General features: G+C 46.4%; 1 protein-coding gene across 5 annotated transcripts in view; it reads right to left on the bottom strand.

Moving 5' to 3' along the window:
• Positions 1 to 1,010: 1,010 nt before the first annotated feature.
• The window catches only part of INPP5A (inositol polyphosphate-5-phosphatase A), a 243,600-nt gene continuing 230,824 nt past the window's right edge, over positions 1,011 to 13,786 (bottom strand). For 2 of the 5 annotated variants that reach the window (XM_028729864.2, XM_028729868.2), the window contains 4 exons: positions 12,980 to 13,091; positions 5,014 to 5,082; positions 3,264 to 3,300; positions 1,011 to 2,989 (listed from right to left, as the gene is read on the bottom strand). In XM_028729864.2, coding sequence (XP_028585697.1) covers positions 2,940 to 2,989; positions 3,264 to 3,300; positions 5,014 to 5,082; positions 12,980 to 13,091 — 268 coding nt within the window. In that variant the 3' untranslated portion in view covers positions 1,011 to 2,939. Of the gene's footprint in view, positions 3,045 to 3,209; positions 3,301 to 5,013; positions 5,083 to 12,979; positions 13,092 to 13,786 lie in introns of all 5 variants that reach the window. The other 3 variants (XM_028729867.2, XM_028729869.2, XM_077930404.1) reach the window with 2 other exon arrangements.

Here is a 13,786-nt window from a genome sequence, read left to right as displayed (position 1 = left end):
AGGGCATGATCTTGATGGGTTAGCCCAAGCCCCTTAACTAAATGCTTATTACGGACGCGGGTTTTTTGTTTTTGTTTTGGTCTTCTCTCTCCCGAGGACCTTACGCGCGTCGACTGAGAAGTCTTACTCTGTTCCAAGTTACTTCCGCGTAAAGGATTGCGCTGCACCCCCCCCCCGTACTTAGGTTGACACCTTTCATAGGAGCCAACCACGAATCCCCGCAATAAAATATTTGAGCCCCCCCCCCCCAATTTTTTGATAGGCATTCCCTTTCAAATGTTGTGTGTACTGTGTCATGTGATGGATTATGCAGTGCGAGGCTTATTTTATTCAAGTTGGCACCCCAGACACCTTGTTTACCTCGGCTTCGAAGCTGGCGAAGGCGTGTCCCGTTGATGAACATTACTAGGGCCCGCAGCCCGAGTTGAAACTGGTTTACTCGGGAGTAAGCTTCATTGAGTTCGCGCCTAGATAAGTATTGCGCCTTATTTCCGTGCGTTTGGGTGTCAGAACAGCCTCCTCCAACCGGGTGTCCTCTAGACGTTTAGGGCTGCTCTCCTGACCACAGGACAAGCTGGCTGTGGAGTTTTAGTCGAAAATATCCGAAGGGCAGATTTTGTTGTTTACACCAACAAAAAATAAATCTATCCCGATGGACAAACACTGGAAATAACTGCTTCCCTTTTCTCTTGGCCCCAAACAAGGGTCCTGCCGCAATACTTCGTCTGAATCTAACCTCTCTGGAACGTTTAAGTTTAGCCGGACAATCCGGTCTTGGCCCTGGAGCCCGTGGGTCGATGACCTGTGATCAGGGTGTGTCTGAGCATGTGCAGAAGCCCATTCTCTCCCCTCGGCCATCGACACCCTTGGCGTTGGAGGTTGAGAGAGAGAGAGAGAGACGCTTGGACTCCAGACGTTTGGAAACGCAGCTTTGCGCTCTCCCCGCTTTTCCTGAACCATTTCTCTTGCAATAGTAAAGCCGACAAAACCCCAAGAGACACGCAGCCGTCTTCACCATGATCAGTTTTATTGCTTGAGAACCAGAATGCTCATTTCAAAGTGAACAGGCAAACATTACAAACTTTCTCCCAACCCCGCGTAGTTTCTCTCCTCCAGCCTTACACGGGTCTGTACGGATACCAGATTTGGGGGGTGAGGGGAGAGCGTGTGCGCATCAGTGACAGTACCCAGCGATGGGGAAGTTTCTCTGATTTTATCGGGGAGGGTTCCTCCTCCTCCCTTGCTACGCGTGGGATTGATTTACACCCCCGTCCCCAAGGCAGGCTCCCGCCATTGCCCGGTCCCTGAACTCGGTAGTGTTCTAAATTAAATCAATAAAGCCCTTCGCTTGTGTTTCATCAACAGGCTCGCTAATCGCCTTTTAATGCTTTATGGGGAGAGGTGTGAGCTGAGAGAAATTGGGGGGGGGGGTGCTGGGAAGAGCTCCAATCAGAGTGAAGATTTACAGACTCTTTGCCCCCCATCTCCCCCCCCCCCCAATTCCACCCCCTCCCTTAGCCATACTCAAAAATTGCTACCTGCCTCGGGGCTGAACTGCCTTTTTTGGAACCTTCTTCCTATCTTCAGCTAGAATACTTGGCACCAGAATTTGCTGCATAAATATGTGACTACAGTTGGCAGATGATGAGTGAGGTTTCTGGCTCTCTTTATATATAAGTACTGTATATATAGACACACACACTGGTGAAAGAAGCCCTTTGGTTGGGCTGGCAACTGGGGGAAGCTTGGAAGTGAGTCTCTCTGCTTAGCATTGGGCTCCATGGGGGGGGGGGCAGGTGTCCCAAAGGACGCCTCCAGGCTCCACCCCAAATCCCATGGTCTGCAACTCTGAGTAAGTAGGCGTAGGGCTGCTGTAAGGCCTACTCACACTTACTTCCAAGTAAACACACTTAGGATTGGGGTGTCAAGTCTGCTTTCAGTTCAAAGTAAATTTGTTTCAGGATTGGGTATCAGCGGGGAGAGATGCATTTTTTCCCTCTGTGTGGATCCTAACAATACACCATTGTTTTTGGAAGTTAAAACCTACTTGGGGAAAACCCAGGGGGATTTACTGCCCCTTGACTAGTCTGGGCTGGTGAGGGGAGGAGGAGGAGGAAGAGGAGGAAAGGCTATTTTGTAGCAGGAAAGACAAACGGTTTGTAATTATAAATTATTATTTCTATATCTGTGTATATATATCTCTATACACACTCACATACAAATATATAAATATATACACTTATAGAAAGCAGCTGCTGTTGTGTGATTCAAAAAACCATGGAACATGGCAGTATAGTAAATAACATGAGAAAACAAAACAAAAAAAGTCTATAAAAATGACCAGGACAGAACAAAAAACCCCACCCTGCAACCCTCCCCCCCACTTCAAAAAATCACAGGGACCATAAATCTTGGTTAACATACAATAATAACACACCAGGACTTCTATACAAGGCAAATGTACAAAATCCCAACCTTGCTTTAAGCTAGAGAAGGGTGATGAAAATTGTTTGTTTTTAAATGTTGACTATTATATATATTATATATAATTTCACATTGACAGACTTTTTAAAAAAAGAAGGAAGCAGAGTGAAGTCTAAAACACAGTACATCGCGGCAAACTAGGTTTTTGTTTTGGCAACCAGATTGTGGCATAATATATGCATCTCCATATAAAAATAAACAAAACAAAACAAAATCCACAATTGATGTTACAGGAATATTTACGAGAGGGTGAGGTATGAGAGGTTTCTCTCTCTCTTTTTTACTTGGGGCTCTAAAGCCCAGACTCCAAAGAAAATAGTGTATGATCAACAGCCTAAAATAAAATAACAATAACAATAAAAACAATAACGTGGCACGCTGGACTCCGGAGGATGAATAGAGCTGTCACGGTATAAGCGATGGGATGCATCTCAAGTCCTTCCTCTTCCTCCTCACTACAAGGAGCTTTCTCGAAAGATCTTCTCGTTTCGGAGGCATCTTTTCCCTGTTTGCAGAATTGATTGGCAGCTGATTTTTTTTTCTCTATTTACTTTAACAGACTAAAAATTAAACAAGCAAATAAAATAAAAAGGCCCCACCCAAAAATATGGGGGCCAGAAGGGAATAAATAATAATAATAATAATAATATTTTTTTTAAAAAACCGCGAAAGCAAAGAGGGGAGAGAGGAAGGAGGTAAGGAAAAAAATCTAATGTGATATTTACCACCACTACATCACTGCACGACACAACACTTGTGCACATTGGCAATAGGTTTACCTGCCCCCGCGGCTATTCGGAAGGACAGGAACACGGGCTGGAAGGAGGGAGAGAAAAGAGAGGTTAGAAGGTGGAGCCCAAGCAGTCATCGACGCCGCCTCCCGCCTCCCCGCGCCCCAAGCCAAGCAATAGGGCCTCCGTAGTCGCAGGCACCCCGGCTTCCTCCTCCCTCCCCGATTCCCTCCCGCTTTGCTTCTCCTGGGGAACACCGGCTGGGTCATCCTCCGCCTCCTGGAAGAGCCACGCGCGTCTTCCTTGGGCCCGCCCCGAGCTCGTGCGTCTTTGCCCGGGGAGTAACCGCAGCTCCTTACGCGCGCCAAGCAAGAGTTGACGCCTGTTTGAAGCCGCGGGGTCCAGGCCCCGGCAGCGAATCCCGCTGCAACGCGTGAGGTTTGGGCTGCAGTCGAAATCAAGCAGCCCGTCCCGTCGAACGCAGGCTTACTTTAGAGTAGGATCGGGCGGCTCTTTCGGAGCGAGCGCTCCGTTAGCGGGCTGCTCTGCGGCCCCCGACTTTTAACCAGGTTTACTCAGGTCCATTGATTTCCATAGGACTTACTTTCAGGTATGTATGTAAAACTGGGGCTGCGCTAGCGGTCCCCCTCTCCCGCCAAGAACCTCATTTTTACATCGGATGACAAACTATACTCTTTCTGGTTAGCTAAAAAAACAGGTCCTTCTCTCTCTCTCTCTCTCTCTCTCTCTCTCTCTCTCTATATATATATATATCCAAATATCAGTTCAAACACAGGGATTGATGTTCCTTGCCCAAAGGGGGCGATTCTTACACTCTGGGATATCTAGGCTGCTCTCCTACACGAACCGGAGTTCAGTGCGTTACCTCGGAGAAAGTGCCTCTGAACGCATTGGCGCGTCCTCCTGCGTAGGATTGCGCTAGTGCAGGTCTCGCTAGCTGGATTCAAGGAAACGCGTCTTTTAAGACCGCAGGCTTAAGTAGCCATGAATGGGTTGACGTGTATGTCGAGAAGCCAGATGCGGCCAAGGAAAAGGGAAATCAGGCCTCAAGCCTCCTCCTGCTCTGCCCGTTTCTGAACGCACAGCCCACTCCAACGAAACCGAAGCGGCGTGGCTTTCGGATCCCTGACTCTGACACGGGGGAAGCGAAGCCTCACCGTTTGCTCGGAGCGCGCTTCCAAGGGCGCGTCAGGCCGCTTTTACGCACCTTTGGAGTCGGAAACTATCCGCTCATCCGCAACGCGATCAGGCGGACTGACTGCTAGGGATCGGGGCGTTGAGGGCTCGGGGTACTTGCTAACCTGCTGGTAGCGGTAGGTCCTCATTTTCGGATTTTAAAAGTGTGTCTAAGCGGGGAAGTTTATTTCAATAGTTTTCATACCCGGATCAGAAAATAAAATCGCAAGGGTCTTTCAGATCCGGGGTCCCCTTAACGCCAGGACACTGAACTTCACGCTCTTGAGCTTGCCCCTCCCCTTTGAATTTCAACTCGCCCCAAGGCACAGAAAACTCTGAAAAACGGGCGCCTGTCGCCGCGCTCTACTTCCTACACGTGGGTTTCAACTTCTGATCGTTTGTTAGCGCCTTCCAGGCTCCCCAGCTCCCGTTTTCTAACCCGATCCTACGCACGTTTGCTGGAAAAAACCAGCCCAATATTGATCCATGGGACTCCTTCCAAGCAAGAGGGCATCTCCCCTGCAAAGATCCTCCGCCGCCCCACCCACATCCCCTTGGCTCGCCACAGACACGCGTTCATGCAGCTGTTCGCAACGCTTACCTTGTGGTCCCCCATGCAGACATTTGGTCCAATATGGTCGTACACCACTTGCTTCTCATCGTTTTCTGACTAGGGTAAAAACATAAGAAGAAGCCCATAGTTCGGAGAGGCTTTGCACCGAGAATGCAAAGTCGCAGGTATGTAAATGCACACAGCAGCAGAGGGGAGCAGCTACACACATCGACATCCGGGAATAAGGGCCGTTAAAATCAATAGATCTCACTGACAAGGAAATGTATTCAGAGTCCGTGTATGGTTGCCCCCCCTTAAATGTTACTTCTTTAGGCACAGATGGGGAAAGCCAGCTGGGTGAATGCCAACTTCACATATATGCAAAGAATTGCAAGATCTGCTCCTAGGGATTATTAACTCACAACACATGCCTGTCTAGGAACACAATAACTCTTAACCTACTTAGGCAACAGGCCTAGACCCACTTACTCAAGAGTAAACCTCACAGAATTGGCTGTGACTTAATTCTCAGTAGAAACGTGGGACTGCACTGTTAAATCTTGAAATGTGAGTAAACTGCATTTGGAAAAATTTCAAAATGCAGCCACTGTAATTCTGATGTCTTTAGCCGGGAAGGTCTCCTTTTATTAGATCGTTATTGCACTGCAAGCAATTCCTACTTTCTCATTCTGTATCCCTGTTGTTGTGTTACTAGTACATAGCCAAAGCCCAGCATATTTAAATGCCACTTATTTCAGTGAGGACAATGAACGCAAGTTAACTCCCATTAAAAACAGGCCTTAAAAATGCTCAGCTTTGGCTTTATCAGGTCAGTAGTCAGAAACAAACCTTCAAGGATGCAGCCGCCAATAGTGTTCTAGAAGGGGTGTTAACAGATTTGAAGCTGTTCCTCAATTGCTACTGTGGGTCCAAATATTAAAGGGAGCACTTCTTTCAGTACGAACCTGCTCAAAGAGAGCCAGGCAACCATCCTATGTGTTCAATCTTTAGAGGTGCATCATATCTTGAGTGGATGAAAAGTGAGGGCCTACTTTGTGATGGCACCCTGACTGTGGAATACCCCCCAGAGGAAGGTAAGCCTAGTGTCGACACTGTACTCTTTTCAGTGCCAAGTTAAAACCAGGCATTTTAGATTATTATATCTTTACTTGTTTGTTCTTTTTATTGTAGCTTTGTTTCTTTTATTGTGGCTTTGTCTTCACAATGGGTTTTTTATTTGGTTTTGGTAATTTAAAAGTTTGTTTGCCTGCTGCCCTGAAGTCTTTTTTGAACAAAGAATAGTATGTATGTTTGTGTGTATATAAAAACAAACTTTCTGGTTTACACTGGCCAATTAATTAACTAGTTAATTTTTTTTTTTAAAAAAACAACCCTGTATTTTAATGCAGGGGACTCTGCTTCTGTATTAATGAAGACTGGTTTCTCTTAGCTAGCTACCGAAGGCTGTAATCTGACATACAACCAGTGGGATTCCCTACAGCAGGAATGGTGAACCTGTGGCCTTCCAGATGTTGTTGGACTCCAATTCCTATCAGCTTCAATCAATGTGATTATGGGATGATGGAAGTTGTAGTCCAGCAACAGTTTCCTCCATTCCTGTACTGTAATCTTTGGGTTGTAAGGCTGAAATCCTTACCTGCTTTCCTGGGAATAAACTCCATTGAACTTAATGGGACTTAAGTTCTGAGCAGGCACGGGCAGACTCATGCTTTAATTCATAGACACCCCAGTTCCTAACCACATTTATGAAGCAGGAAATCACAACTAAATGCAACTTCTAGGCTGGTTTTAAATTGGGGGTGTTCTACACAACACTTCAGTTGACATCCTTAGGCTACTCCCAAGCTGAAGGTACTTGTCAGTCTTCACAGTTCTTAAACTCCTATTTTTTCAAATCCACAATTAAATGCCTTAATCGATTAGGGGCACTGATAAAGTGATTAATGCTTTCAGCTCTAATCCTATTACCAGATTTGGTATCAACCCTGTTTAGATCTAATTAGGGTCTTCTGTTGCACAGAATTGGAAACACTGGGGAAAGGAAATGGATTTAACCCCCCCCCCACCCTACATGTGGTCTTTTATGAAATATATTTCCCCCTCCATCAGATATATCAATAGTAAACATAGTATGTTTGGGATTCCCTATGATTTCAGTGGAGCTGGCTTTCAACCAGATCTACTTAAGAATGAAAGCTGGAAACATCCGAATCAATGGGAGTCTTGCTATTTATTTAAATGGATTTTTGGATTTCTACATAAAAAACCGCCTCTCAAAATGAGAGGTGAATGAACAATATCCCCACCGCTTGATTTATTTCCACTCTGTTCTTCCCTGGCACTTTATTCCCTTTATCCTCCTCTCTTCAAACAAATAATGAAATCGACACAGCTTTTGCTACTGCATCGACTATTACATCGACCAACGCTGACCATCTTCTTTGTTTATCTAGCATAATGACCCTGCTAAAGCAATCACTTAAGAGGGAGGTACAGAGACTGGCTCTGACTTGCAATTTCTCAGGCTGGTTAAACTGTGAGATAATTAAATCTGGAGCCCACACCCTTCTCCCCAGATCTTCCATATATACATACATGCAACCGCAGCTGTGCTTGCAAATAGTTTGCCATCCTCATTTATTTCTGATGAAAAACAGTCAAGCTTTCCCTCAACTGTAATCAGTCAAGTTTGACTGGGCAAGAACTTTATATATAAACAGCCGCATTTGGGACTATAAAGTTAAAAGTGAATTATCTTTAATGCAGTAAGAAAACTTAAGGTCATATTTGCTTTCTAGCATGCTTGCCTGGGAATCTATCTCTGTATCTATCCACACACACACACACACACACACACACACACACGCACACACACACACCCTCCCTAACCTCCTGCATTGTATGCATGAACACTTTCCAATATTTCAAGTTCATAATGCCACCGCCATCGGAAGTGGAGATACATTCATCAAAAGCGACTTGATAATTTACAAAGGCAGCGTCAAATTGTGGATTTTCGAGTGCATAATCTTTAGACAGATAAACAAATTACAGCAGCGCACAAGCAGAAACACGCTCCACTCAGCTGAGCATTCATTACGCTATGCTCTCAGGCAGTTCTGTGACTCTCGAGCAGCGGGCAACCTTTGGTGTGTTAGGGCTCAGCAAGCATAAAATAACATGCTGGGGAGGTAACCGACCGTGGCATGATAAATGAGGTTGTGCTAAAGCTGTTTACAGCCCCATGTCTGTACAATCTGTAAGGAGCCTATTGCATGGAGCCTGGTGTTTTGGGCTCCCTGCTAATTTGGGCACGGCTAGAAGCTCTTGCCCTATGCAAACAAAGGAGCCCAAATCTGCAAGAGCTAAACTTGCTTTTTGGATGTGGTGGGGAGAAACACTGCGTGAGGCTCAACTAAGTTTTACTCAGACCCATTGAAAGCAATGGCCCTATCTTAATCATGTTTGGTATTTTTTTTGGGGGGGGTCTACTCTTAGCTGAATGCCACCCATTACTTCTACATTCATACAGCACTCTGAAAACTAGCAGAACATCTTACAATTTTGCTTGTCCCCATAAATCGACTGGGGATGTAGGTGACTATTATTCCCATTATACAGATAAGAGAACTGAGGCCAGGGGATAGTGACAACCCAGTGGCTTGTTCTTGCAGGACTCCTGTGCAATTAACAGCTATCTTACCCACCTTGCAGAAGTTTAGCAGGTGTAACTTTCACCAGATGCCCTGAAAATCTCCGTGTTGAAATTTCTGCCTTGCCTGCAGGCACTTTGATGGCACTGAAGCAGCACCAGAGTAAGGTTTCCACCGTACTTAATCCGACATCCCAAAATTAGCTGCCAGTCGAAAAAAACCCCAGATTTGTGTTGCTGGGTTAAACTAGCAGCTGTAGCTACACAGGAGAGCCACAGCACCTTTGTGAATCATGGCTGCCACATTAATCCGCAGATATCACATAGCATATCTTGGGAGTTCTCAGGTGTTAAATAAATGTAGCTTTTAGAGTACTGGTGTCTTCTAAATGCTTGGTCAGTGGATTGGAAGAAACAATCCTGCATATGCTTCCACTAAAAAATGTATTATTTTATTTTCAGCACATGTTTTAATTCACAATATTTATTTTGCTTAGTGGTCCAACAAGATAGGCCACCGTTGTTCTCACTCTACAGATGGGAGAATTTAGGCTGGAGATGACACCCAAAAGCTGCACAGTGAGTGACATGGGTGGGGTTTGATTCCAAAGTTTGTTATTATTTATTATATTTTTATGGTCTTTATCCAACCAGTGTTCTCAGGGGGGTATCCAAAGAATAAAAAAACATAATACAACTCTCTAACTCACCGTTCCATTATGAAATAGTATCAATATAGAAATCACAGTGACAGCCAACCATCTCTTTAAGTCTACAATGGCCAGCTGGAAAAACATACGTCTTTAACTGTGAGAGTCAACAGTATGATGCAGCAGAAGCAGCAAAAAAAAAAAAAAAAAAAAAAAAAAAAGCTAATGCAATTCTAGGTTGTATCAATGGAAGTATACTGTCAAGATAAGGGAGGACATAGTACCACTGTATTCTGCCTTGGTCAGACCACATTTGGGAGTACTGTGTACAGTTCTGGCCGCTATGGTTTAAGAAGGTTATTGGCAAGCTGGAACATGTGCAGAGGAGGGCGGCCAAGATGACAAAGGGTCTGGAAAGCAAGCCTTATGAGGAATGGTTGAGGGAGCTGGAGATTTTTTAGCTTGGAGAAGACCTAAGAGGTGATATGACAGCCAACTTCAAATATCTGAAGGAATGTCACACAGAAGATGGAGCAAGCTTGATTCCTGCTGTCCCATACCCGAACCAATGGATTCAAATGACTAAAGGAGATTCTGATTAAGCATTTGGAAGAACTTTCTGATTTTAAGAGCTGTTAAACCATGGGATGGGCTACATAGGAAAGTGGTAGATTCTCAATCACTGGAAGCTTTTAAGCAGGTTGGGGGGCCAGTTGTCAGGGACTGTTTCCCGCGTCTGACACTGGAGGTGAAACGTAGCCATCATGGCTAGTCATTGTTTGATATCCTTCTCTATGAATTTGTCTAATCCTCTTATATAGCGGAAGTGAGTTCCATAGTTTAACTATGCACTGTGTGAATAAGTACTTCTTTTACCTGCCCTGAATCTTCCAACATTCACCCCATTGGATGTCTATGAGATTACAGTGGTGCCTCGCAAGACGAAATTAATTCGTTCCGCAAGTCTCTTCGTCTTGCGAGTTTTTCGTCTTGCGATGCACGGTTTCCCATAGGAATGCATTGAAAAACAATTAATGCGTTCCTATGGAAACCGCCTTCAGACCAGGTCCGGGGACAGACTGTCCCCCGACCTCTTCTGAAGGCTGGGGGGGGGGGGGGGACAAGGGCTTTTCTTCCCACCCCCAGCATTTTAAAAAACACTGGGACAGCGGAGGACTTCTCCGCTGTCCGGGGCGATTTAAAAGCCCCTGGGAAGGCAGGCAGGGGGGACAAAGACTTTTGCCCCCGCCTGCCTTCAGAAGAGGTCCAGGACCTCTTCTGAAGGCGGGTGGGGGGCGAAAGTCTTTGCTCCCCCCCGCCTGCCTTCAAAAGCCGTCCTGGACAGCGGAGAAACGCGCTGCCTTTCTCCGCTCTCCCGGGAAGGCAGGCAGGGGGGAGCAAAGACTTTCGCCCCCCGCCCGCCTTCAGAAGAGGTCCAGGACCTCTTCTGAAGGCGGGCGGGGGGCGAAAGTCTTTGCTCCCCCCCCCGCCTTCAAAAGCTGCCCTGGACAGGCTTCGCGGACCTCTCCGCAAGCAGCGGGAGCGCTCCCGCTGCTTGCGGAGAGTTGCCAGCATGCCGAAGCCTGTGCGCGCTAAGATCAGCGCGCCCAGGCTTCGCGGCCCCACCGCCCGGCTTCGGAGCATCGTTCCAAAGCCGGGCGGCGGGGGGAGGTGTTCCCGCCCCGCCGCCCGGCTTCGGAGCATCGTTCCAAAGCCGGGCGGCGGGAGGAGGTGTTCCCTCCCCGCCGCCCGGCTTCGGAGGAGCCTTCCGAAGCCCGGCGGCGGCGGGAGGTGTTCCCGCCCCGCCGCCCGGCTTCGGAGGAGCCTTCCGAAGCCTGGCGGCGGCGGGAGGAGGTGTCCCCGCCCCGCCGCTAGGCTTTGGAGGAGGTCCGTGGACAGTGGGGAAGACGCGCTGCGCTTCCCCGCTGTCCCGGAGATTTCCCTATGGGCTGTCGTCTTGTGAAGCAAGCCCATAGGGAAATTCGTTTTGCGAAGCGCCTCCAAAACGGAAAACCCTTTCGTCTAGCGGGTTTTCCGTCTTGCGAGGCGTTCGTCTTGCGGGGCACCACTGTAGTGTTATGAGAGAGGGAGAAAAACTTTCCCCTCCCCTCCTTTTTCATGCCATGCATAAATTCTTATAAACTTTTACCCTGTTACTGAGTGGGGAAAACATATCACCAATGGGAGGAAGTGCCATAATCGGGAACCTAAGATTGGGTAAGCATAATTGCTCCCATCTTGTTAGCTGGCTGTTGTGTATAGTTCTGCCAGGTCCCCCAGGATATGCCTTCATGTGTTTATAGCGGTAGCAAGGATGGAGGAGAAGGGCCCGAAAAGAATAATAGGAGGGCATCTGGGCTGTGTTCCTAGTCTTGTCAAATCAGGCCCATGAATGGGACAGGGAAATAAAGGAAATTTCCTGGAAGTCCCAATTCATAGAATGCAGTGCACCCTCATTTGTTTGAATAGCCATGGGGATTTTCAAAACATTTGGATAATATGTGGGAGTGCTATGTACATTGGTTTGCACCGATGTGGAATTATATAGAGTGCGCACCATGAACAGATTCAGATAAGGAGACCTGGAAAACCCAAGATAAGTTAAGAACATCCTACTAAATGACAAAAGGGACGCGGGTGGCGCTGTGGGTTAAACCACAGAGCCTAGGACTTGCCGATCCGAAGGTCGGTGGTTCGAATCCCCGTGACGGGGTGAGCTCCCGTTGCTCGGTCCCTGCTCCTGCCCACCTAGCAGTTCAAAAGCACGTCAAAGTGCAAGTAGATAAATAGGTACTGCTCTGGCGGGAAGGTAAACGGCGTTTCCATGTGCTGCTCTGGTTCGCCAGAAGCGGCTTAGTCATGCTGGCCACATGACCCAGAAGTTGTATGCCGGCTCCCTCGGCCAGTAAAGTGAGATGAGCGCCGCAACCCCAGAATCGGTCACGACTGGACCTAATGGTCATGGGTCCCTTTACCTTTACATGACAAAAAGATTTAAAAGCGGGCAGGGCGGAGGAGCACACCCTACTCTCTATCTTTCTAAAATCTCGGGTCATTCCCTCCCCCCCACCGGAGCACAATCCCAGTGTTTGCGTTCTGTAGTTCTGTTCACATCCTTAGACATAGCTTGACCCCCTAACTAAACATGGTGACTTGCCACAGGGCCTGTGTTAAATAACCTTGGAATAAGGAGCGAAATACTTAGCAAACAACTAACAGCCCGATGGAAGTGACTTTTGTAAGCTATCTTGAAAAGTTCTGGATGGAGCATACAAGGTAGGTGAAATGATTAGTACACCAGTATCTGATAATCACTGGATTTTTGCTAAGGATGGCTGAGAATCCAAGGAGAGTAGGATTGTATATCCAATGCTGCTGTTCCACTTGCACAGTGGGATTTTCACTGAAAGCCCAGTTGTTTTGAGATTTCAATAATAGATCCTGATCTCCAAAATATGAGGGCTGGAAACTTGTTCAAAAATGAAACCATATGCCACCATATTTTCTAGCAGGTTCGAGGCACTGCTCAATAGTCAAAAGCAGGGGTCAGCAACCTAAGGCCCATGGGCCGGAAGTGGCCTGCAGAGGTCGTTTGACCAGCCCACAAGCTGCCCCCGAACTGAGCTACCCGCAAGACAAACCTTGCTGACCCCTGATCAAAAGAGTCCTACACTTTCAAGTCAGCCCTTACCTTTAGAATCAGCTCTTTGGCAGAATGTGACATTAGGATCCTGTCACACCAAGCTGGGCATCTAGTGTTCATATACTGCATTCCCTGGCTACAATCTTCACTGTACGGATAGCTGTGGGGACAGGAAAACACCAAACTCAAATGCAACATCTGTCAGCAAAAACTCACAAGTTTTACCAGGCAAATTTAAGTAACAAAAACAAATACAGGTGCTTTTTCTTTCCATGCTCACTTTCATTTTGAAAGCCACCTTGGGAAGTTGATTAAACAAAATAGAAGTACTTTAAAATAAACAAATAGAAGTGCTTTTAAATAAATAAGCAGTACAACGAGATTATTTTTGTTTGTTTAGGGAATGATGTTAAGTCACGTGCTTAGTACATTTGTGTGAAAAGTAAAAACACTGGAAATATGCATTTTTAAAAACAACAATAAATAGATAAGTATTTTTTAAGAGTTGAAATCTATTCTGCTTATTGCTAGATTGGGGGAAAAATGGGATTATAGAGGTCTTCAAGATGAAGGTTTTAAAATAAGATTTGTGGGATTGAAACAAAATGCTTTCATGCTTGAAGAGAAACTTATTTACCATCCTACTTGGCATGATATTATGAAACTGAGATGCATAGCTCTCCACCAAATGGGTTTACAAGCTACACTGCCATTAAAAAGATTAGCCGTGGCAAACAGCCAGCTAAAGTATACTGAATGTATTGGAACAAACCAGTGAACTCAGTACCTTTTCCACCTCATCAAACCTAACAAGACTCATTTTCAAAACATATTATGAGAATTCAATTTGCTGCT

The sequence above is a fragment of the Podarcis muralis genome, chromosome 6 (genome assembly GCF_964188315.1).
Source record: "Podarcis muralis chromosome 6, rPodMur119.hap1.1, whole genome shotgun sequence".
Lineage (NCBI taxonomy): Eukaryota > Metazoa > Chordata > Lepidosauria > Squamata > Lacertidae > Podarcis > Podarcis muralis.
Note: the sequence above shows the minus strand (reverse complement) of the source record. Positions and strands in the feature narration are given on the sequence as shown.